We start from the raw sequence: 26,889 nt of genomic DNA on the forward strand, positions 1-26,889 counted from the left end.
AAAACGAATCAGATAAGGAAGTGTAAATCATCATGGACCGAACCATGTCCAACAGGATTCGATTTCTCCTTTCTGATACACCATTCTGCTAGGATATACCGGGTGCTTAGAGTTGGGATATACTTCCATGCTTTATCAAATAGTTCTGGAATGTAAAATCCAAAAATTCTCCACATCGATAAGATCGAAATGTCTTATTGTTCTATTTAATGAATTTTCAACTTCCGCCACAAATTCTTTGAACTTTTCAAAGGATTCATATTTATGTTGCATTAAATAAACGTACCCATATCTTGAATAATCATCAGTAAATGTGGTGAAATATTCAAACTCTTCTATTGCTTTTACATTCATCGGATCACAGATGTCTGAATGTACTAGCTTTAAGGGTTATTTGGCCCTGTGACATTTTCCAGTAAACGATCTTTTAGTCATTTTGCCTTCAAGGCATGACTCACGCACATGTAAAGAATTTTTTTCTAACTTGCTTAGAAGTCCATTCTTTACACACATCTCAATCCTATTGAGATAGATGTGTCCTAATCTCAGATGCCAAAGTTGGACATTTTCTTTAGGAGAAATTCTAAGTCTTTTATTTTGAGTTATCGCAATTTTAAACATTTCAATGTTACAGAGGGCTTTAGTTGCTAACGGTCTTAGTACATAAAGATTGTTCTCTAGCTCAGCAAAATAAATATTAACATCATTCTTTGAAATAAACACTTTATTTAGAGAAGTTACTACAATAAGAATATTCTAATAAACACTTTACAAAAATTAAGTTTCTCTTCAAACCAGGAACTACAAATACATTTTCTAGTAAAATATATTTATTCTGTAAAGTCAGCTCGAGACCTCCCACTACCACAGCTGAGACAACGTGCCTAGTTCTAACCCGCATCATCATCTCCCTATCTTCCAGCTGCTGCCAGGAACTAATTCCCTGAGATGAAGAACAAATGTGGTTAGTGGCGCTTGAATCAATTATCCAGGCCAAATCATCATTCTCCAATAAACAAGTTTCCAAAAATAAGCCAATCATATTTACCTTGCTTGGCCTTCTTTTCCCAAGTATTTGGGACAGTTCTTCTTCCAATGTCCCTCTTGATTGCAATGGAAATAGATACTCGTTGCAACCTTAGCTTTCTTGCTCTTTTGGGCAGCAGTTGATGGGTTAGCTTTCCCCTTTCAACCCTTCTTCTTCTTCCACTTTTTGGTGCCAAAAGAAAAAGGCACAGAATTCGTCCCGAAGGTCGAACTTTTTAAAGGAAAAAGCAACATTTTCTGTTCCTTGGTTTCCATCAAGGACTGGAAGGTCTGTAGCTCGTTGAGCAAGATGGTCAGGTTGTAGTTAATCTTGTTCATAATAGCATTCCTACGGAACTGAAGGAAACTTTTAGGTAAAGATTCCAAAACGAAGCTAACCTGACTGGTTGCATTGATGACAGACCCATTCATCTCCGCCACATTGAAAAGGATCATCATGTTGAGAACATGTTCTTGAACAGATGCCCCTTTTTGCATACGAGCATTGAAGATTTATTTGAGAGTGTCGTGCCTGAGCTGTGCGAACGATTGTCCAAACATTCCCCTCAGAGACTCATAATCTCAGAGGTCGTGAGTATGGGCTCATGCTTCTTGGCTAAGACTTTGAAAAAACTTGACAAGATATATGCTCGGGCCTTCTCGTTTGCCCCTGTCCACTGCTTGTATGCTTCTCGAACATTTGGAGCAACATTTAAAGCAGGAATAGGAAGATGGTTCTCCATTAGGACAAACGGAGGTCATCGATGATTAAGATTGTATTGATCATATTTTTCCAAAACATGTAATTTTTACCCGTTAATTTGTCAACGGTGAGTAAATTAAGAGTTGTGAAAGTCATTATGAATAAGTTTGTTGAAACCATACAAATTATTTATATTAGTCTATTCGCATTAAACCACTTAGAAAAAACCAATTAATTTTAGCAAAATAATCTAATGTACCCTAAGTGACATCTATTTTGCAATGGTATTTCAGTGAGGCAGGACAAAAGCCACCATAGGGTGATCAGGTGCCCCTTCATTAGATGAGACAATCTCAACCAATAGACAAAACAATTCCTTGTTATTGTTACTGTAACTATCAGTCACCGTTGTTAGGTCCAGAAATTGTTAAAGTTGGTTAATATTTCTTGTAAGTGTAACCCCTCATTTTAGATTCTAAAGTTCCGCCCCAATGAGCCAACTGTAGGGAAAAATTGATTGGGACATGAAACTAAAGTAACCCCATCCATTGCTGGAGTTTGAATAAAGTGTCATGCAAAAATGTCATCCGTATGGGGACACTCAAGGTGCCATGAGGCTGTGCATGAAACTTTACTTCAAACTAATGAGAGAGACCGGGGGATGTGTTGTCACACGTCCCGCTCCCACTTACTATAAACACTTTCTCCTTTCACTTGGATATTGATCTATACAAGTACGATCCGTAGGTAGAGCACTCAAGGTGCATCGAGGTCGAGTATAGATCTCACGGTGTGAACTTTTAGGGAGAAACGTGAAGAGGAAAAATGAAATATCATATACCCCATTTTCCTCCCACTGAGTGTTTTACTTAGAGTTAATTAACTTAGAAAAATCCGGATACTGATTTTAACTAAGTGAATGTTTAGTTTGTCCAAAAACATCATTTTCTTTGGATAGTTAAAGAATTTTTTTATTAAGGTTTATTAAACACTTTAACAAACGTTAACCAATAATTGCATGTTTGTAACAAGTCTATCTAATTCACCTTTCCAGATAAGTTTCCAGATAGGGATGTTATGTTATCGTCAACTAACATATCTCAGCCTAGATAGAACTAGCCTTAAAAAAAAAGGTCCCTTATAAATACATTTGTTACAATATTAATCTTTCAATTATAATCAATTTAATCCTATTAAACCGTTTAAAAGACTAAACTAAATCTCTATCTCATTAGAAAAGCGATTTTAGGTCTATATGATTCATATTTTAAAACAATTTTAAAAAAATGAATTTTAACCTAAGGTTTGCATGCAAATCTGATTTATTGATTTTTATTTCTAATTTCTTTTTATTATAACTATTATAAGCAAAAGAACTAAATTAAAACCATACATTACGAGTAAAGCATATTTAGGTAAATTTATAACAATTATAAATTACCCTAAAGTGGTGACACGCTTCATGAAATTTCATTTCATTACTAATATACATAACACTTATATACTAAAGTAATGAAATTATTAATAACATAATTCAAAACATACATTCATACTATATATTATAACTCTTATAATATAAATGATGCATGTATATGTTATTAATGCATGCATGCATATATTGTAACATTTATACTATATGATGCATGTGCATGCTATAAAATTAAATCATGCAAATAAAAATATATTATAACTTTATAATATAAATGATGCATGAAATTAAATGCATAACCTATGGTAAGATTTTATACTATATGATATACATTATGACATATAATAATAAACTATAAATCATACATCACATGCATAATTTAAAAGCAATTAATGGATTGAGATTGGACACTTAAAAGAAATTAAATCTAACAATTACAAGATAAAGTATCTAGTTAAAAATAGGTGAACCATGCCTTGAACCGCTCGAACCAAACCACAAATTGGTCCAAATGAACCCAAACAACTCGAACCAGAGAACCCACGAATCGAACTAGACCAGCAGACCATGAAATACGCGCCAACCGGAGTTGGATCGTGTGTCTTCTTTATCTTGGAGCATCGCAATGCTACGAAGAAAGTCAACGTCTGCAGCATCGCAGCGTCGCGATGCTACAGTACAGTTGCCCGCTGTACTGCTTCAAACTCTTTCGAAATGCCACCGAAATTCACCCCATTTTCTTCACAACTCGACCGAGAACATCACGAATGACTCTACAACATAAAATTACAAACTTGATAATAATTTAACGCCCAAAAACATGGATCCTTACAAAACAATTTTGTAAAAGAAAAGCAAATAAATCTATATTGCCCAATCTCGAAACATCTGTTAACGCAAACCACAATCATCAACAAAAATTCATCAAATGAATTATAGAATGCAGAAACCCACCATTAAACTGTAAAATTGTTTTGGGATTTTGGAAAAAAATGGGCCAAAACCCCGCTTTGATACCAATTGAAGGAACCCGATTAAAGGTCCTGTAGCGAAAGCGGTTCCCAGTTTCCCAAATTTCACAGAACTTATATTTTATAGAAAACATACAAAAGATCATGCATTTAATTCAAAATTTACAACATGCTCAAAAAATATAAAACAAAATAATAAATTTGGGTTTGAAACCCTTACCTTTGAAGATCGTTCTTCAAGTAAAATCCTTGAATCGATAGGAACACCACCACGAGAATTTCTATGTATTATCTGGATGGAAATCCAGGAAGTGTGGGATCTGACTATTTTGGAAGAAGAATTTGTGAGAGTTGAGAGGATGAGAAGTGGAAAAAACTTAGATTTTTTCTGTGTTCTTCTTGTTTTTTGTTCTCTATGAAAATACTGTGAAAAACGGAATGGGAAAAAGATGAAAAGAAAAAATTATTCTTCACCATCATGTAGATGAGAGAAAAGAGGGGGAGGCTCCCAAAATTGATTTTTTTAAAAAATAAAATTAATTTATTTTTAATAAATCGACTAATATATATATATATATATATATATAATAACTACCTTATTATATAAACATATTAAACTATATATTATATCAAATATAACATAGGACATATGGTTTCTATATTGTATCAGATACAATATAACTTATAATTTCAATTCTCTCTCACCAATAATTTTTAATATAAATCACATTTATATTAAATTTAATTATATGAATCTAATTCATATAATTAATATTTGAATGATATTCAAATATTTATTTCCTCTCTAATAAACGTTATATTATAATGTATCAAATGCATTATAGTAATTATATCATATATAATTAGATTAAAATAACTATACCACATATAATTAATTCCCTCAATTAATTTGAACAATTCAAATTAATAATAAAAAAATGATTCTCATCAAATCTAGTTGAGCTATAAATGAGACCTCATGGATCTGTAGCTTGAAGCTCTAATGGTACATGAATAATTAATTAAACTCTTTAATTAAATTATTCAACATCCGTTAATTGACAGGCACTCCACTACAAATATATTTATGTGTTCATTGGATATAACAATCAACAGTACAATGACCCTTCACAAATTGCTCGTAAGTAGAATTGGATTATCGTTTTGCTTCTATAGTAACATCTAACTCCTTAAGTACCATTGATCCCTTTAATGAACAATAAATCATAGTCCAACTATGACCAAACCCCTCTCGAGTCAGAAGATGGTGTGGCGCCACATTGTTTAAGCCTCGGAATCAGCCCTTAATAGAGCAATTTATCTACTTACCCCAATATTGAGGAATGAGTGAATTCCTTCTTGTGTAGTTGTATTCCCAGCTCCTTCATCAGACGAATCCTCAAAATGGTAAGCTTATTGAGTCGGCAATCTGGCTTCTCTCACCCATACAAATCAAAGGACTACCTTCATAGGCAAGAGTTCACAACTCACTCAGGATTCAGGTCATATTACCTATGGTCATCATGGTGGAATGTAAGTCTCTATTATAAACGACATTATATAGTAAGACTAAAAGTTTTGTGGTTTAGTCTTATAAAAACTCGTTCGTAGAAAATACCCCGCTTACATGTCTCCACATGAATGATCAGGAACAAATAATTTGTAGCACTTTACAATAATTATAACATCTACAAAGCGGGTCATATCGTAGTGTCACGGGGATAAGGTATCCAGTCTTACCTATCTACTACAAACCATTTAGATTATCATTCAAACATGATCCACTCACATGTCTCTACATACATGTTTAAGCGACAAGATAACCTTAGATCATAGTTTATTGGTTTGTGGTTAATGCAACTAAAATAGAAATAAAACATCATATATTTTATAAAATAAATAAGATGTTTATACATTACACTTATGAACTATAGGACCCTACGAGATTTAGGGCATCAATCCCAACACGATCATGTTGAGTCACATAGTGTCCACGATCGGCACAGCCTCTTACACTTGATGGTTGGCCCTCCTCTGTAAAGTGTATATCCTCACCACGATGTTGGTATGTCTCTTACTAATCATGGCATTTGGGCGGACATGTGAAGTTTTTCTTTCTTCCATACTTAGCATATTAAGAGTTGTTGGAAAAAATTCAAATGTTGAGGGAGATGACATCATGGAATTACATGTAAAATGATCGAGTGGGATTGTTGGATTGTCATTCTGAACATCAGGTCGAATAGGAACATCCTGATGTCTTGCTGGATCACCTTGTTCTTCCACTGGAACATCACCATCGAAATATCGCACTCGATATATAGAGGCGAGTCTATGCAAGGCCTTATAAAAGATAGTGATATATTTGGTAAACCGGTCTAAAAAAGAATTGAATAACAAGTTAATGACTTTACAAAATATTTTAGTATGCAATTAAGCAACAAAATTAAACAATCATACTAAATAATAAACTCATACCAATAAGTGATAGGATGCTCCTACTTTCGTTATATGTCGTCTGCTCACGGCGGAATGGCATTCAATATATCCAGGCTCAATATCTACACCGTTGTTAATATGAGGTCATTAGCAACCAAATTTTGATAATTTTCCCAAATTGAAATTTGAGGAGCCAAATATGCAATCTAGTCTAGCTTATGCCTACCTCTTAGATCGTGTAAATGAAGTCGAGCGTCTATATTGCAGGGTTAAGGAATTTGTTGCAACATCCCAAATTGACGCATCACACGATCTCGATGATGTAACTCTACAACAAAAAAGCATATGAGTGGACATCTGGATGTCCATATCTCATTACCATTGAAACAATATGGTGACAGTAGTTGGATGAGATGATTGTATCGCTCCCAAATAATCTGCATGCATATGTAGCAAAATATGAATGAACCAAGGGATTGAAACATTATTAATATATAGTATATAAATGAGTATAATATTAATTGGTTAGGCATATGCGTATCCAGTATGTAGCTATACTGCAATAGAACATGCGTCGGTGCTTTGATTACAGAAAAGTTGTCATTCCATCTACAACAATCAGAAGTTGAATATTAACTATTAATATTTCATAATGAAGACAACAATAATGGGGTTAAACTTCTTCCCATACTGCAAGTGGTCTGGCCCACAAGTTGTTCTCATATCGATGGAGTCGTCAAGGCACTAAAAGAGGAAATCGATCCCATGCCCAAATCTGCGGCAATAGAAGCGAGTCTGCAATATCTTTGCCATCTATAACTGCACTTTTGCATAGTTTCCTATATAACCATGCAAGACATTTAACCCTCCAACTGTACATTCCAGCAACACCAAAATTTGCTAAGAGAGGAAGATACATTAGGTGCACTCTGTTGTTGGACTTGTCGGAAAATACCAATCCTCCAATCAATGTGAGAATATATGCTCGAGCAAATCATTGGAGTTCCTCTTCATCTGCATTATCTGGTAAATTGGCAAAGTTGTTGAATTAATCAGCTAACCATGGTAGGCTAAGACGATGTCATTCATTGTTACGCCTAAAAGGATGGCACAAAGTTGTTCCCAATCATAACTTAGTGACCCGATCAATGGTCTTCCATTAATTGGGAGTCCAAATTGGATAGCTACATCTCGCAGTGTAATCATATACTCTCTATGTAACATGTGGAAAGTGTGTGTCTCTTATCGCCATCTTTCCACTAATGTTATTATCAAATGCCAGTCTAGTTATATAAATCTGATACAGGAAACTCCATAAAATCCTATGGCTCGTAGATAATTTAATATATGAGGTTTTGCGTCTTCATGCCTTCGAATAACAGCCTCCTGTCGTTGACAATGCAAAGCATCAATTGTTGGAAGGAACCAATGCGCAACGGAAGAAATCTGGATCCATAAGTACTCTAATTCATTAATTTTGGCAGAAAAGAAAACACGCTTCAACAGAAATAAATGGGTTTCATGACATACCTTTGAAGAACTTCCTCTAAGCTTTGAACCTGCAGCAAATCTCCATTGAATCTTGTAGTATACCACCCCAAGATCTTCTCTACTATCCTATTAGTGCTCAAGATTGAGTAGTGAGACTCAAAATACGTTGGAATTAAGGAATTTGGAGAAGCTCACAACAGCAGCCCAGCAGAAGAACAACCTTCTTCTCTCACGAATTTTTCACAAAAATTTGTTCGATTGCAATACCTTCAAAACACTCCAATCTCTTCAATATATTGTAGACATTCAGATTTGCTGCATGAGATGCAGCTCATGCTTGGAGTTAATGAAAAGTTAAAGTGGGTTGTTGGTGAGCTAGTTCATGAAGACAATGGAAAATCAATTTTTCCAACTTTGTGTTTTTCTTTTCTTTTTCAATTTTATCAAAATTGATCTCATAAATCAATTTTATTTAATAAAATTGAAAATATTATTAATTTTACAAAACTAATTTCATAAATTAATTTTCTTAATAAAATTAATAAATAATTATTTAAACAATTTAAATAATTCTAATTAATTTAATATCAAATATTAAATTAATTTTTACACAATTCCATCTTCAAATATTTAAATCATATTTAAATATTATTTCTTCAATTTCATTTAATTCTAATTTGAACACTTCAAATTAACTTATCACGCTATTTTAGAGCTAATCCATTTACGAACTATTAGGGGGACCTTGCGGATCTACAGATCATGGGCGCCAACAATCTGAGATTAATCGACTAAAATCATTAGACCGATCTAATCCTCATTCATTAACTAATGGGTGATTCCACTAAAGCCCATAGTTGAACTTCTCTCACTGTAAATATATTATGTTCACTCGATATAACCATGATTAGTAAGTGAACCTTTCATAGGTTGCTCGTAATAACAGCTGGGTCAAATCTCTGTTTTACCAGCAAAATTACTCTTGTTTCTTAAGTCCCATCGGTTCCCTAATGAACAATTGATTTGTGATCCAATCAACAAATCGAATCTCTCTCGGGCCAATGAGAGGGTGAGGCCTCTTATTCAAGACCCAGAATCAACACTTGAAAGGAACAACCTCTCTACTAACCCTAATCGGGTAGAAGTGAATTCCCTCTTGCACCTTATGTTCCCAGCTATTCATCCGGTCTTATCCCCAAAATGGTAAGCTTATTGAGCAGAGGCAGTTGGTCTACTCTTATCGTTTGCAGATCAAAGGATAATCCCGAACAAACAAGACTTCATAGTTAGCTCAGGATTAAGGTCAAGTTACCTAGGTCATCGCTTTGAAATAGTCAGTTTTAAATAGTAAATAGCGTTATAAAGTAAGAGTGACTGGTTTCGTGGTTCGATCTTGCACAAAGCTCATTTGTACAGGACACCCCCACTCCTCATGTCCCAACATGAATAAATTAGGATCACTTTGTTTGTAGCACTTTACAACTCTTCGTAACAACTACAAAGTAAGTCGTATCCAATAGTGTTACCAGAATAAGGTACCCAACCTTATTCATATACTATAGATCATTTTGATTATTTACTCGAACCTGATCCACTTGTATATCTCCACATAAAGTTCAAGTACTCATATGATAGTCAAGGGACTTAGGTTTATTGGATTTCTAAAAAAACAATATATTTATAACAACTTTATTGAATTCTCATAATAAGTTCTTAATGTTTACAAACCACGAGTTTTAGGGCATAAAACCCAATATCAATATGTCTTCCCAAACAACTTCGAATCTATGGCTGTGCTGTAAGTACAAAACTGAGTCGTTGTATGGCCTTGTGCTAACATCATCGTGCATATGATCCCATAAAATTAAGATTAAATTTAACTTAAATATTTGCTACAAATCAATGTGATTACAATCAATAAGGAATACACCATTTTTTGTTTACAGTTACAGAAAAAAAGTTACAAGAACGAGCCATGAAATAAATAACAAAATCCAATGACTAAGTTGCATCGCGAGCTCGATTAGGAAAATTCTGTCTATTATGTCCTTCTTGTCTACAAATTGTGCAACGTGTCTTGTAATGTTTCCTCAAATCCATCTCATTTTGCATGCGAGAAGTACACGATATGCCAACTTTTCTAACTCATGATTCATCCGGATAAAATAGTGGGGAAGTTAGGATCAGGCCAACGTTTTTTATCTAGGATGGGCTTGACGCGACCATTTACATCGATTGAGGTAGCTATCAATAATGTTCCTCCGTACTTTCCATACAAATGAGTTCCATCAATTTGAAGTAACGGTTTGCAGTGCTTGAAACCCTCAACAACAAGTCCAAATGACTAAAACACGTTATTGAACATGACAATCCTATCATCACAATCCACCTCATTTAGCCTCAACCGGATAACTGTACCGGGGTTTGTGATTTGTAAGACATTCATCCATATAGGCAGTAAAATTATACAATTTGATCCAATCTCCGAATATCTTAGCAATTGCTTTTCTTCTTCTATTCCACATTTTCCAATAACTAACGAAATAGCCATATTTTTTCAAGATACTATCTTGTAATGTTTTAACATCAACAAACGATTTTTTTAAACTACGTTGCTTACCTTAAATGTAATTAGATTGAGTCCAATTGATTGTGATCCTGACTCAGTCTTGCATACACACAGGAATGAGGGCCATTATACTGGGTAATTTCAGATTTGTCGTGTCTTTTATGGCAAGCAACACAAAGTCTCCACGTGCAAATTATTGCCATATCTTTTACCTCTAACATCCGATATTGTTTTCTTCGACTCAATGCATTTTTTAAATCCAGTTTCGAATTGAATATCTCCCTTTAAGCAAGGAACCAGACCCCATAAAATTGTCTCCCTCTGTTGTCGAATTGAGTACAATGTTCATGTCTTTCAGGTTTATTTCAGTAAAAGTTTCAGGGACTTCATGAACACCATGAGATTCACAAGGTAGTTGATCTAGATTGATATCATCATCGTCTATTTCAACTTCTTCGTCGTTTGTGGCAATAGTTGGATCACAAAGCCCATCCTCCACATTATGACTTTCCAAATCAATAGTAGTTTCAATTTCTCTCGTTGAGGTTGTACTTGGGACACTGGGTTGGGATATATACAGATCAACTATATTTGGAGGGTATGGAGTGTTACTCATCATGAATCGTACATCAGCTTCACTTTGTAATGAGATAGGAATATAGAAAGTAGATCCTGATACATAACTACTATATCTTAATATTACCTCTACCCCATCGTCTCTATCTATAAATACTACATCACATAATCAGTCAATTTATATGTTGAAGTCAACTTGACGATGCATGTTTATACGAAGAGATGATTGCCTATCATATTTTATATTGTTTGGCCCATTAATAATGTTTCTATGCATATAACATAGAGACCCTACAATGTCTATTGTAGTTTGGCCAATGCAATCTGATATTTATCATAGACTATGTAAGTATATATTAAGAAGAAAAATATCCAAATTTAATATTCCATCTACGTTAGAATGTCCAAATTTAATATATCTATGTATAATATATCATTTTAAACTAGATATAGAATCTTTATGGAATGAAAACTTATTTAAGTTTATATTTTAAAATAATGGACTAAGAAAACTTATGATCTAAACTAATATGTCATAATAAAAAAAAAAAACTTATGGTTTAAATTAATATATCATAATAAATTCAAGATTTTATTACACTCAAAATGAAATTTTAATTTGACCATTTGAAACATTTAATAATTTTTGTTTGAGCGTTTAATTAGGCCAACTATATTAAAAAAATATTTAACTTTTTGGTTGTATTCATTTCAAACATTTGAATATAAGTTCACAATTAATTCATTTGTTAAAAAAATATTTGTTCGAACAATGGGTAGAAATGGAAAGTATGTGTTATTAAATTATTATCTAATTCTTTAAAAAAATAGCTTAATTAACATATTTGGACGCTGATTTGATGACATTCTCCTTTTTCTATTTTTGGTTTCGGGTTTCCTATTTTAATAAAAGAACATTTTTCGAAAATAATATCCACCTTAAACAAGATAATAATAAAAAAAATCAGTACAAAATCATGGGAAACTCGATTTTTTATTGAATAACGAAAATATATCAACATGAAAGAGAGTAATAAACTAAAATTACTTTTTAAACTAATCATGTTTCATGCATCATAAAATTTTCCTATATAGACATGCACCCTCATTTTGGAAATCAAAATATAAATATTCTCTTATATAGACATAATAATAATGATAATGACTAAATAAACTGTAAACATAATAATAATGACGACGACGACAATAATAATAATAAGAGTAATTCTTATAAATAGGAAAAAATAAAAATTATTTACAATTTATAGCCAAAAAAATTTCAGGTTCCCTTTTTTCAAATTCCCTAAAATAACCTTTGTTTGAAATTCGCGCGTTATCTTCGTCTCCATTTGAAATTTCAAGCCGATCGTCGATCTTCCTCGCTGAATTCTGTGATCATAGATCTTCCTCATCATCGTCTTCTTCCTTACCGATCTTCTTCATTGAATACTTTCTTCCTCGACCACGATACAATTTTTTTCTTCTATTTTTTGCGCTTGTAGGTCTACGTTTCTTTCTTGATTTTCTGCACGCATCCATCTATGGCTTCTTCCCTGTAGATAATAGATTCTTTTATCCTTCGTCCCTCGTTGATAACGGATTCTTCGCTCTCCCCAATTTCTTTTCTTCTGTCCTGTGCTCTTTCTTCTTCTTCTTCTTCTTCTTCTTCTCTTCTCTTCCTTTCTAGGTTTTCAAATCATTCATATGTTATAAGCTTCCTTCTTCTTGTTGTTGTTCTTTTTTAGGCCTTCCGTATGTTAGAATTCTATCAGCTTGGTTGTTGTATTTATGTTCTTTTCAATCTTTCGTTCATTTTTATTTGTGTTATGCATATAGAAGTTTTTGGTGTGAATATGTATGGATGTGAACATTTCTACCATTGATAGACAGTGATAGAGTTTTATCACTTTCTATCAATGATGGACAGTCGTAGAACTCTATAACTCTCTATAACAATGATTGAGCTCTATCACTAGTGATATACTATGATTGAGCTCTATCATTGTCTATCACTAATAAACAGTGATCGCACTCTATCACTGTCTATTAGTGATAGACGATGATAGAGCTTTACAACTATGTCATTTTTATAAATTTTGATTTTATAAAAATTCTATTTCTGATGGTTTTTACTATGAAAGATTGCTAGCCACTTAATTTTGAAAAATGCTTTTAGAGTACGACATTGGATTTCATAATTTAGTTGATTTGATTTTAAGTGTTTAAATTATATTCTCAACTCTTGGAAACTCATTTGTTATTATGATTTAGTAAAATTTCTATGTATTTGATTAAGTTTTAGCAAGATTAACACATTTCATATTTTGTTGAATTTAGACTTGTTGTACTACTACTTAGTTGTGGGAATGAGTGTTGAATGCATATAAATTTTTTATTGCGTGAAGATAAGATTGGGCTTCCAATATTCTCTTCTATTCACTGATTCCTATATTAGTTTTCTATTAAAGGTGCACTTTGATTGCCTTTATAGAGGGATTACAACTGTGTCAAGTCGCTTTTGCTTGAAATTTGTGAAAGTTGGGGGAAAGTTATCTCCATTCTTCTATTTTAAATTTTAGCATATGCTTGATTTGTTGATAATCTTCTTCCTCTTTATTATATTTTCTCAAATCTCTCCTATCTTTCTTAATTTTTCAGCGAAAGGTAATTGTTCCTCCTGAGACTGGATATAGTAAAAAAAGAATGAATGGAATCCCACTAAGTCCCTAACTTTAAGTTGTAGATTTTTTTTTTTTAAGTTTCGAGTATGATATTTTTCCATTGCATAAAGTAAGTCAATCATGTACAGTTTTCCTTATGCATGACTTTTTGTCATTGTTGTATCTTAACACTTATTTCTATATTTTGAAATTTGATGTTATCATCATTTATTCTATTTTGCAAGTTGACTTGCTTAAACATGGCTTGCCTGACCCTTAGTTCTCGATCTTTAGACTTCAAAGCTCAATGTATAGATTAAATAATGTACTTTGTTAAGAGGTTACTTATCAAACAATTTGTCACTTTTGTGTTTGTTGAAAGTTGAGTTTTATATACAAAAGCAATAGTCGAGATTTTATTTTGTGCATGTACATCTGAAAGAGAAATATTGTTATAATTTGAACATATGGGATTTGTGAATATATTGAGTTAATAGATCTTAAATGTATAATGTTTATTTAGTTGATGTAATTGTATTGTTGAAATACAAGACAGAAAATGAGAATATCAACTGGGGCATTTAATTTGAAAAAAAAAAAAAAGAAGACATACACTTGACAAGTAAAAATATGTCAGAGTTATCATATATGATACGTAATCAATGTCAAGAATCAATAAACTTGACATACCACCAATGTCAAGTGTATTATCTTTTTTGACACAAAAATATAAAAAAAAAACATTTGTCTTGATGTTTTTTTGGAATGAAGTTATCACATTATACTTGATAGTGGAATACTCGACGCTTTTTTAAGCGTCAGGTATACCCTTTACTTGACATTGGAAAAACATCACGTAATCTAATTTCTGTAGTAGTGGAAGTATTCTTCTTATAAAATTTACATAACTGTGTATTGTAGATAGACTGTGATAGACATCTATCATTGTCTATCTACCAATGATCGACAATGATTGATTTGTTACCATTGTGACTAATATAATTGTTTTCATTTATTTTTTCAGTAACATATATTGCTTTAAAGATTGATGAAAATAGACATTTTAAATTTTGTTTCGTGGCTATTGGTGCATCTATTGAGGGGTGGAGGTACTATAGACCTACCATATCTATTGATGACACGTTTTTGAAGTCTAATTTTGGTGGCACTCTACCATCAACTTCCACACTAGATGGTAACAACAATATCTTCCTCCTTGTGTTTGCTATCATAGATTATGAAAATGATGCATAATGGAAATAGTTTTTCGAACATATACAAACTAGTTTAGGGGATAGAGAACATTTGGTCCTTGTCTCTAATCAATATTTGAGCATTCCAAAAGGTGTCTTAAGTGTGTTTAACAATGTTAAGTACCGTGTGTGCATTCAACATGTTATGCGAAATTTGAAGAAGTTATTCAAGGATCCTTTGATTGACCAATTTTACTTTAGTTGTGCTAAATCTTATACTCTTGATGACTTCAAGTTTATTATGAGATCTATGGAGTCAATTTCTCCAAATATTCGAAGTTACCTCATTAATGTAGGATTTGAGAAGTGGTTTCATGCATTTTCTCCAAAAAAAGAATGTATGAATGATGAAAACAAACCCTTCAGAGTGTGTAGATTCTGTTTTGAAAGGAATAGAAACTTACCTGTTGCAAGTTTACTCGATACAATTAGAGGTTTACTACAAAAATGGTTTCATGACCGAAGGAAAGCTAATTTGTCAATAAAAAAAAATTTGACTCCTTGGGCTGAGAATATATTACGCAACCAACATGAACAATCAAGAAGTTTCATGGTAAGAGTTATTTATAAAATTGATAGGAGAGTGATATTCAGTGTAGTAGACAGTGATAGAAGTTTATCACTGTCTATCACTAACATTGATAGATTTCTATAACTTTTTATATTTGGTATGTTTGTAATGTGTTGATTTCTTTCCCATTTTGATTTATTAGGTTCATCCTATCGACAACGTTGACTACTCAGTAATGGATGATGATAAACAATTCCTATTAAAGCTTAATTTGGGATTTTGCAACTGTCGAGTATGAGATTTTGATGAAATTCCATGCTTTCATGCGCTTATTGTTCTTCAGCTATTTAACATGAATACTTATTCTTATGTATCTAATTATTATTACTCAAGTGCGTTGTCATCGATATATATGGGTTGTGTTCGACTTGTTGGAGTCCATTCAAATTGGAGGATTTTAGATGATGATATTAGAGCATTACCTCCTATTTTTAAACGTTTAGTAGGAAGACCTAAAAAACAAAGGATTCCATAAATAGGTGAGGCTAAAAGTAGTTCATTAAGATGTAGTCGTTGTCATTTTAAAGATCACAATACTAGGACTTGCAAACTTTGCCAAATTAATCAATGATGTTATAATTATAGTTCCATTTTTTTCCTTTGTATTGCCAAATATATTGATATTAAAATTTATGAAAGTTATTTTTCCCCTTGATTGGTTCTATTATCGAGTTTGTAAGTGAATGGAACGATATCTTTATATGAATAAAATTCTTGAATTTTTTTGTTTATATTTCTTCTATAGATTAAAACATGTGATATACACATTTATACACACACCGATATACAATGACAGACATCTATCAGTGTCTATCATTTATACACACTGATATACCATTGTGTTGATATACAATAATTGAAAGATATCAGTGTATATCAATGATAGAGAGATTTATTTTTCTGCTATTATGAAAATGAAGATACTTGATGAACCAATCATGGATATTGATACTAAACTCGTCTAATGGTCAGTGTTTATTCTTTACCATGTGATGCAGTACATCAATTTTGGTTATTAAACTTTATATATTGATTTAATTTTTTATGTAAAAGTTGTTGCAATATTAGGATTATGTATGGTTGATTCAGTTTTGGCATCAGACACTGGAACTAGAAGTATTATAGCATTATAGTAATTGAGTTGAGAGTTGATAGACATTGATAGAAGTCTATCAATGTGTATCAGTTAACTGTGGAATTTATAGACTTCAATTGCGAATTTGCTTATCTTGTCTATCAATGTTTAAATCTATATTATTGTCAAACAAAAAATAAGTTCCAAAAGTCAAATTAACAGTTTGAGATAAGCAAATTCACAATATAAAAATCCAAACTCTTGCAAAAATGCTCCAAATGACTGCTTAAACTCTCGTAAATAGTTCAAGTAAAAAATGGTGGTTGAACTTCCTCATTCTTTGTACTCAAAATAAACTAGAAACAAAGCTCCATAAACAGGTCCAATAGATAATGCAAAAACTAGCAGATATTGAATAAATATCGGGATGTCCCGTGAAGTCGAGAGGACTCGAGGAGAGCAAAGGCCTACCATGACCCAGAATAATATTGCATATTTTCTTGGATTGAACTCACAATTAAAACTAACTTCCAGCAAGCAGTTATTTCTCCAAGTGAAATGGAGCTTACAAATCATTTTCCTTTTTGATAGACTATCACTAATAGACATTAATAGACTTTTATCATTGTCTATCAATGATAGAATTCATGATGTACCTAATAGAATTACATTGAACATATATTTGATAGTGGTTTATTCATCATGTACCTGTTAGAATATTATCCATCATATATATAAAAGTAAAACTGATAAAATCATAACAGATAACATCATTAATATAAACTAGAATTCTTAGAGATGTAGTTCTATCATCAATGTCCATCTTCATTGGTATTGTAACATTCACAAAATAATATAGTTCATTGTTAGTAGTGTTGTAGTCTTTTTCAATAACATTTTAAAATCAAGTTCTAACATTAAGTCTAAGAAGGTTGAGATTCAGATTGAGAAGGTTGAGATTGAGTTTGAGAGTTTAGTTTAGAGATGTTTAAGCTGAAGCTTGGAGCATTGTCCATCAATGAAGTCGTTTTGGTTTTTTTCTTCTTTTTAGAAGGTGCTTTGTCCATTTCCTTTTCCTTTGCTGTGTGTTTCCTTTCTCTCTTAGACCTCTCATTGACAATTTTCCTATCATCATCTAATACTTTTGGTCTAAACTTTGTACGTTTCCCTTTTCCTTCATTGTATAGAAATATATCATTGTATATTAATGATAGACACTGATAGAATTCTATCAGTCTATCAATGTCTATCATTGATGTACAATGATTGACCTCATTGACTTCTATCAGGAATGTCTATCACTAATAGACATTGATAAAATTCTATCAACGTATATCAGTGATAGACACTTCCTGACAAAAGCCTATCTTTTAGATTTCAACTTAGATATTTACCTTCTGGTGAACATGATCAGTTTTTCCAGATGTTCTACAACTTAAGTTCATTTTGTTGCAATAATATAATGTAATGTGTCATTGTTACATAAGAATTAAGAAAGTGATAAAATTTTCTATTAGTGATAGACATTCTATCAGTGTCTATCACTGATGGGTAGTGATAAATCTAATTAACTTTCATGACAATGTAGCTTAACAAAGGAAACAAAGTTGCTTAAGAGACGAAGCAAACCTTTTCCTTTCCATCATCTTCCTCAAACTCTATTGTTAATTCCTGTGTCTTTGGGGTTTCCAAAGGTGTAACGACCCGACCCTTTAGGACTTAAGTTAGACCATTACTAAACACATGCATGCATGGAACTTAAAACGACACTCTGTTATGGTGAAATAAATGCTAATTAAATAAGGTAAATTTAAAAGACTTTGCATTTAATTTCAAATATTAAAAACAATGGTAGGGTACCTATAAATCATAACTGATAATAAATAAATCTGAAAGCGATTCTTAATAGTAAGTTTTAAACATCAACACTGAAGGCTAAGAAAAACATGAAAATAAGTTTAAATCTCATGAGCGGAAGCATAAAATTGATCCCAGTGGCTCGTTCACGAATTTCGCTTGTCATTCGCCGGTGCGTCTCTACTCTTACCTGAAACATAAATATGAGAAATGGTGAGTATAAAATACACAGTAAGTAACCTCACTACTGGGGTCAGGCTAGGCATCTATGTCCTCTAGATGCCTATCCCTAGTGGAACATATAAACTGCTCTAGTTCTCATGGGACACATATATACATGAAAAACTTATTTCTATCCTACTGTAGTTAAGTATGTCCACTATTCTAGTAAGTCCCGTAGGACCCACAACCTCTGATGAATCCCGAAGGAAACACAATCTCTTACATATGTATGGTTATGCATACACCTCTTTCATATACACATAACCCACCTAATGTGTACATCTTCCGTACACATGGTTACGTATACACTTCTTTCGTATATACATAACCCACTGAATGTGTACCTCTTTCGTACACCTGGTTAAGTATACACCTCTTTCGTACACCTGGTTAAGTATACACCTCTTTCGTATACACTTAACCTACTGAGTATGTACCTCTTTCGACATCTAGTTATGTATACACCTCTTTCGTATACACATAACCCACTGAATGTGTACCTCTTTCGTATACCTGGTTAAGTATACACCTTTTTCGTATACACCTAACCTACTGAGTATGTACCTCTTTCGTACATCTAGTTATGTAGATACCTCTTTCGTATACACATAACCCACTGAGTATGTACCTCTTTCGTACACCCCAGATCCTCTCTATAAATGTAGGGATGCGTACCTCTTTAGCACACATATGTCAAGTTATATGACAATCGCCCCCAAGGATAAGTTTTAAATACTTGTTCATTGTCCAATATGTCGACATGTTTCCAATTAACAACATTGTGTCCTTGCATAGGGATTAAAAAGGACTCTAAGAAAATAAGGTTTGCCAACTTAACCTTGATACTATCACTTTTAGAATCATGTAGAAAATTAAAGCTTCTCTCGATGTCCTTTCTATCAATCGAATCACCATTCTTAAAGACTCTTTTTCTAAGTTTGGAAATTTGTTCTTTTTCTTCTAAACCTATTGATGGTAGTTGAGTACTATTTAAACCTGTGATTAAACAAAATTCTTTTAATCCAAACTCTGCTATATGCTCATTAAAGTTAAAAGCCAAAACATTTGGCTTATTTGTGATGCATTGTTTTCTTAAAAGGTAGTTTATGAAACTTGTGGACATTTTCTCAAGTTTTATATTTAGAAAGTAATCGAAAGGACCATTTCTAAAAGTATTTAAATTCCTATCATCTAATTGGTTTTTTATAATTTGTATTACATCTAATCATATGCATATTGTTATCTTCAAATGCTTGTTCTAGTCTTTCATTATTGTTCGATGTTCATGTTCGTGTTCCACCTGTTTAAACATATAAATATTAGTAATAAACAAGTGATATATGTTTATAGAAAACTATCACTCATTATTATCATTTAATAAACATTTGTAGATATCTATAACTGATAGACAATGATAGATTCTTATCACTATCTATTGCAAACCATGAAATATGATAGACAATGATAGCAGTTTTTTTATAGTAGCTATCGAACATATATAAGAAGTCCATATAACTGATAGACAGGGATATACCACTATCAATTTCTATCATAGTTTGTTTATACCTTCAATTTTAGTTTTCCTTGTTCTCCCTTTTGAGTTTTTATCTTCTTTTGTTTTTTTTGATGATTCTTCTCCTTTAAGTGTCTTCCTTTTGATGTTGCTTACCATTTGTACCTAAAATTTAGGGTTAATAAATATTACCACTAAACAAAACAAAAATTAGGCTTAATAACTATAATCACTCATAAATTGACAAGAAGAAAAGAAAAGAGTTACTTTTTGATGTTGAGTAATTATTGATGTAGTGGTAGAAGAAAGATGCCGCAAGAAGTAGCAGTGGAAGAAGAAAAGGACCAAGACAGACTAGAATGGAGATGAACAACGGACAGAAAAGGACGTAAATAGAAAAAAAAAAGCAGCAGTATCGATGAAGCAGAGTCGATGGAAGAAAATAACCTAAATAAAAAAAATGAGGGAAGATGAAGCAACTTAGATGGAAGAAAATGACGTAAATAAGAAAAAAAATGTGAAGCAGCGTGATGGAATAATAATAATAATAATAATAATGACTAACAGAGATGATGGGATTGGAGGAGATGAAGCGCTTCGTTGGAGGGAAAAATCGGGTTAATTAATCAGATCTTGTCTTTTCCCTTTTTTTGTCTGGGTGGGTTTTTTTGGTATTTTACATCATTTTTTGGGGTTGGTTGGGTGTTACTATTCTTAATGTTTTTTTTCTATAAATTGTAAATAATTTGACCCAAATTTTTATATTTAAAAATCCCCTAATAATAACAGTAACATTCAAATATTCAATATTCATTACATCATTTCAAATAAAAGTAAATAATCAAATGCATAACCTTTGAACAATCTGTTGTAGATTTTTTTTTTCAGAAATAATATCCACGCTAAACAAAATAAAAGATATCAGTACAAAATTATGAGAAACTTAATTTTCTATTAAATAACAAAAATATATCAACTAATTAAAAGAAAAATGTTGCACCTTACTAAAAAAAACCTTTAAGAATATTTTTCCAAAATAATATCGATTATAAACAAAATAATAATAATAATAAAAAATCAGTACAAGATTATAAGAAACTTAATTTTCTATTAAATAACAAAAATATAGTAACTTACCAAAAAATGTTGCACTAAAATAAAATAATAATATGAACGGGTGAGGAAGATGGTAGAAATTGAGATGACTATCAAATTCGGGGGAGGAATATGAAAAAGAGGTAAAAAGGATGGTTGTTTCGGGAGAAAATATGAAGAAGATGGGAGAAAAAAATGCTTCTCAGGTGTTATGGAGAAAATGGAGGAAGAATGTGAAGGAATTGAGGGGGAAAATACCTAAAATTTAAGAGAAAAGTGAACTGGAAAATGACAAAATTCAAAAAGTTTTACCACGGTCAACGAGGTGGTCTGACGCGCTTTGAATGCGTCTTTTGAACAATCGCATTCAAACCGATTTGACATTTAAACTTCTATTTTTTTATTTAATTATTTGAATGCATCTAGATGCATTTAAGGTAACCGATAAAAAAAGAATAAAATAATGTTGAATGAATGCATTCAAATAAAGATAAAAAAAAAAAAAAAAATCTTCTTTTCCTAAATAGTTTGAAAACAACTATTTTAACTAATTAAGTTCTAAAACATCATTATTTCTCAAATTAACTCAATAATAATTATCACAAATACGAAATGAGAGTAAAAAATAGCAAATATAATCACAGTAAAAAGTTAATATTCATTATTTTTAAAATTCCGATTATTCTAAATTAACCCAAAGTGGATTTGGTGTTAAAAATAATAGTAATAATAAATAAATAAATAAATAATCAATCAATTAATTTAAAATAAAAATAAATTAATTAAAAAAAAAAAAAAAAAAAAAAAAAGAAGAAGAAGAAGAAGAAGAAGAAGAAAAACCTCTTATTTAAGTCCGTCCCAAAGAACCAGAAAAAACGAGAGATTTCTGGTTCTGGAATCATCGTGAACTCGCCAGATCGTAGAACTCTCTAGACTCTCATCGCCATCACTCACTATAAATTCCATTTCCCGTTGAGCAAACCACGAGAATCGATCGCCATTAACATTGCTCGCATTTTGCTTTCTTGCTTGAATTCCAATCCCTTTTCGTTTATTTCTCTCACTCGTTCATTTCTTGCTGATTCTTCCCGCCATGGAGGACGATTTTGAGTTACCATCTGCAAGCAATGTGGACGAGGAAATGGGTTTTCCCGAGGATGAAGCGGAGAGCTCAGTTCTGAAGGTTGGCGAAGAGAAGGAGATTGGAAAGAATGGGCTGAAGAAGAAACTTGTTAAAGAAGGTGAAGGATGGGAAACTCCTGACACTGGCGATGAAGTCGAAGGTAAAATGGCGATTGTTCGATTCATTTCTTGTTGATGCTTGAATTTATTGGGATTTTCGTATTGAATGTTACTAATTCAGGACTTGTGTTTGTTTTTGTCCAGTGCATTATACGGGAACCCTTCTTGATGGAACTCAATTTGATTCGAGCCGTGACCGAGGAACGCCTTTCAAGTTCAAGCTCGGGGAAGGTAATTTCGTTTGTGATTTGAAGTTATGTGACGATCATATTTCGACGTTACAATACTGGATTAGATTATCGGTTGGAAAGTCTGCTTAGTTGAACTCGGATACAAAGATTGATCCAGCGATATATTTATTGGAATCTTGTTGATCATTCGTAATCCATGGTCGTAAATTTGAAGTTATCTGATGATAGCAACTGTGTCGAAATTTGCTTCTACGTTACAGTTCTGGATTAGATTTTCGGTTGGAAAGTCTGCTTAGTTGAATTCAGTTGCAAAGATCGAGCTAGGGGTATATTTATTGGAATTTTGTTGATCTTTCGTCATCCATGATCGTTTCTAGTCGGTCTTCCATTTGTTTTTTGATACAGTGGTCGTTTAGCTCATATCACGTTATTTATTTCAACCAGGGCAAGTAATTAAAGGGTGGGATGAAGGTATCAGAACAATGAAAAAGGGTGAAAATGCAGTTTTCACGATACCCCCTGAATTGGCCTATGGAGAGTCCGGCTCTCCTCCAACAATTCCACCGAACGCTACTCTTCAATTTGACGTTGAGCTACTTTCATGGCACAGTGTCAAAGACATCTGTCAAGATGGAGGAATCTTGAAGAAGATCCTTGTTAAAGGAGACGGTTGGGACAAACCGAAGGATTTAGACGAAGTCTCGGGTGCGTTATCCATTTCAGTCTACTTTTTTTCCCTTCTCATATGGATAGTCTTAGCTTTTGAAGTATTTCTAACTTTCTTTGATATTTCCAGTTCTTTATGAGGCTCGTCTAGAGGATGGTACTCTGATCTCAAAATCTGATGGTGTCGAATTCACCCTTGGAAAGGGTAAGTATTCATTGCGCCTCGAATCTTGTTGTCTTAAATTTGAAGGGTATCTGAATTTTCTTGTTCTGGTTGTGTAGGGTACTTCTGTCCTGCCTTGGCAACATCTGTGAAGACGATGAAGAAGGGAGAGAAAGCTTTGTTGACTGTGAGGCCACAATGTGAGTGAAGCTACACATTCTCTTCTCTCTGGTTCTTGTGGCTTGAATCCATGGACGTGCTTATTCTTACTTGTTATTTCATCATTCAACAGATGCATTTGGGGAGTCTGGTAGGCCTGCAGCTGGAGAAGAAGGTGCTGTGCCTCCAAATGCCACACTTCAGATAACCCTTCAACTGGTTTCTTGGAAAACTGTTACAGAGGTTACTAAGGATAAGAAGGTCCTGAAGAAGACTCAAAAGGAGGGAGAAGGATATGATCAGCCAAATGAGGGAGCAGTGGTGCAAGGTGACATAACCGTACTACTTCAGTTGATCGAGAAATGCTAATGATTTAAATTGTAATCTAAGTAGCTAATACATTGAACTCCTGTTCTTGATTAAGTAGCTAATACAGTGAGCTTCTGTTCTTGCCAGTGAAACTCATTGGCAAACTGGTTGACGGGACGGTTTTTACGAAGAAGGGTGATGATGAGAAGCCTTTTGAGTTCAAAACTGACGAAGGTATACTGATCTTGGTAATGTTCTCTGAGTATGGAAGGTTTTGGATCATTATGGTTTTACCAACTGAGCTATAATTTGGAATATGGAACAGAACAAGTCATTGAAGGACTCGACTTGGCTGTAAGAAAGATGAAGAAGGGAGAAATTGCCTTGGTGATGATTTATCCACAATATGCATTTGGATCTTCCGATTCATCCCAAGATCTAGCTGTGGTTCCTGCAAACTCAACTGTATATTACGAAGTTGAGCTAGTTTCATTCGTCAAAGTATGTCTGAAATATCCACTTGTTGCCAGGTTTCTTACAAGAAAATGTTCCATCAAACTGATATTAACTTTTTGTTATTGCAGGAAAAAGAATCTTGGGATCTCAGCACAGCAGAAGAGAAAATAGAAGCAGCAAGCAAAAAGAAGGAAGAAGGAAATGTTCTGTTCAGAGCTGGAAAATATGACAGAGCATCAAGAAGATATGAAAAGGTATTTGTATGGATCGGTAAAAGTTTGAAGTCGTAACTAATTCTCATTGAAGAGAGATTGGCTAACTTTGTTGTCCACCATCAATCTGTATGGTAGGCTGTGCGCTACATTGAATATGATACTTCTTTCAACGATGAGGAGAAGCAACAGAGCAAGGCGCTAAAGATTTCGTGCAACCTCAACAACGCTGCTTGCAAATTGAAAGTCAAAGACTACAAACAAGCAGAGAAGCTCTGTACAAAGGTCCGCCCTGTGATTCTTTTATCTCATCTTTTTTGACATAATAAAGATCCATTTGCTTAGTTTCTTAACAAACACATTTAATTTCTCGATCAACAGGTGTTGGAACTGGACAGTAGGAACGTGAAAGCTCTTTATAGAAGGGCTCAAGCATATATTCAACTCGTTGATCTTGATCTTGCTGAGCAGGATATCAAGAAAGCCCTTGAAATAGACCCAGATAATAGGTAATTCATCGACTACTAAGAAGCATGAACATTGACAAGGACACGGGGATAAGCCAATTTTAGGGAAAAAAAACAAAATTAGGACATATTGGGAATAAGTTATTATTTATCTATTAATTATTATTTTTTTAGGATATATATAAATAACTTTAACCTAAAATACCAAATGCGATCCACCAAAGAGCATAAAATGTCAGGTTGATTAATAATTATGAGATAAAATGATTAGGTTAGTTTTTTATAAGTTTTTTATGTTAATGTTTTTTTTAATCTTTGGTTTTTTTTTTTTTTTTAAAAAAAAGAGTTTTCCTTTTGTTTTTGTTTTATTCTTAGTTTGACGGCATATAATTGATTTGAGCTATTTGGGCTTAAGATAGGAGGTTGGACCATTTTCATGAAAGAAAAAAAAAAACAAAGATCCGAGCATGTCTAGGGAGTATCTCAAACGTGTCTCTAGACGCTGAAATTAAGAATGAACAAATAAAAACTCCGACAAGCACACCCCTGCTTCATAGGACGAGAACATCCTTGTTTATAAGTAGCTTTCAATGACAAGGGCCTCGAGTAGGTTGACAATAGCAGAACATGTTTGGTTATTCAAGCGCTCATGTTGTGTATCATTACATTGTTAATACAGGGAAGTGAAGATCGAATACAGACAGTTGAAAGAGAAAGTGAAGGAATACAACAAGAGAGATGCACAGTTTTATGGCAACATTTTTGCAAAAATGAACAAGTTGGAGCAGGCGAAGTCTGCAGTAAGTTAAATCAAATAAATAATGTTTCTGTATCACTCTATTCTGTAATGAATCCTCTTTAGACATGAGACTTTGCATATATGGTTTGCAGAATTCAGCAGGGAAGCAGGAGGCAGTGCCAATGACCATTGATAGCAAAGCTTAGTGGCCAGTAGTTTGATACTTAAGCCTATGCATAACGAGGTGTTGTGTTTGGAGAACATAGCATTGTATTGGTGTCTTGTTTACACTTTGTATAATAACTCAGTGTTTTGAAGAGTGCTTGTGCATTGCTTTATCCATTCTCCTTTCAGATGAGAGAATACAATAAAAAATCCTTCTGTTTTCCATATATTTTACCCTGCTTTCTTTTATTCATGGTTTTGAGACTTGTTCAATATTCAATTTGCTGCAATTGTTGAGGTACATGGGCTTTTGTTAATGATTGAATAAAGTCTTTGAAACTCTAAAACAATATACCGGTTGAAGAGAAGAACTTCCAAGTTAAATTTACATTTAGATGTGGACCTGGTATTTCCTGATCAATGGTATACATTCATATATAAGCATGTAGAGAGATAAGTGTTTTGGGCAACGAACTTCTTGGTGTAAGGAGTCAAAAAATTGTTGTACATTTTGTTGTTTCTGTACGTATTTACTTTTTATCCATATTTTGTCTTTAGTTTTTAGGTCCTGTCTGATGGGTCTTCCTATTTTTATTTTATTGTTTTAAGAACTCATATTTGTTTATTCCCAAATAAGACATTTTTCAAAACATAATTCGAAGCTTGGCAT

The 26,889-nt window shown here is 32.9% G+C and overlaps 1 protein-coding gene across 1 annotated transcript; it reads left to right on the forward strand.

Moving 5' to 3' along the window:
* Positions 1 to 22,209: 22,209 nt before the first annotated feature.
* Positions 22,210 to 26,446, forward strand: LOC120070338 (peptidyl-prolyl cis-trans isomerase FKBP62-like). The gene is made up of 13 exons (XM_039022269.2): positions 22,210 to 22,733; positions 22,837 to 22,923; positions 23,328 to 23,588; positions 23,680 to 23,754; positions 23,832 to 23,912; positions 24,005 to 24,199; positions 24,328 to 24,414; positions 24,506 to 24,681; positions 24,765 to 24,890; positions 24,987 to 25,133; positions 25,230 to 25,357; positions 25,995 to 26,115; positions 26,207 to 26,446. Exons 1-13 carry the CDS (start codon positions 22,544 to 22,546, stop codon positions 26,258 to 26,260), a joined length of 1,728 nt encoding a protein of 575 aa, XP_038878197.1. The 5' UTR covers positions 22,210 to 22,543; the 3' UTR covers positions 26,261 to 26,446.
* The last annotated feature ends 443 nt before the right edge of the window (positions 26,447 to 26,889 follow it).

This window comes from Benincasa hispida, chromosome 1 (genome assembly GCF_027475165.1).
Source record: "Benincasa hispida cultivar pf3 chromosome 1, pf3_genome.v1.1, whole genome shotgun sequence".
NCBI lineage: Eukaryota > Viridiplantae > Streptophyta > Magnoliopsida > Cucurbitales > Cucurbitaceae > Benincasa > Benincasa hispida.

Bases quoted from the DNA above. Each gene is read 5' to 3' on its own strand.
- LOC120070338 (XM_039022269.2), top strand. From the start codon at position 22,544: ATGGAGGACGATTTTGAGTTACCATCTGCAAGCAATGTGGACGAGGAA. The intron at 25,134-25,229 runs GTCCGCCCTGTG...CTCGATCAACAG, and splicing joins CAGAGAAGCTCTGTACAAAG to GTGTTGGAACTGGACAGTAG. The intron at 25,358-25,994 runs GTAATTCATCGA...TTGTTAATACAG, and splicing joins GAAATAGACCCAGATAATAG to GGAAGTGAAGATCGAATACA.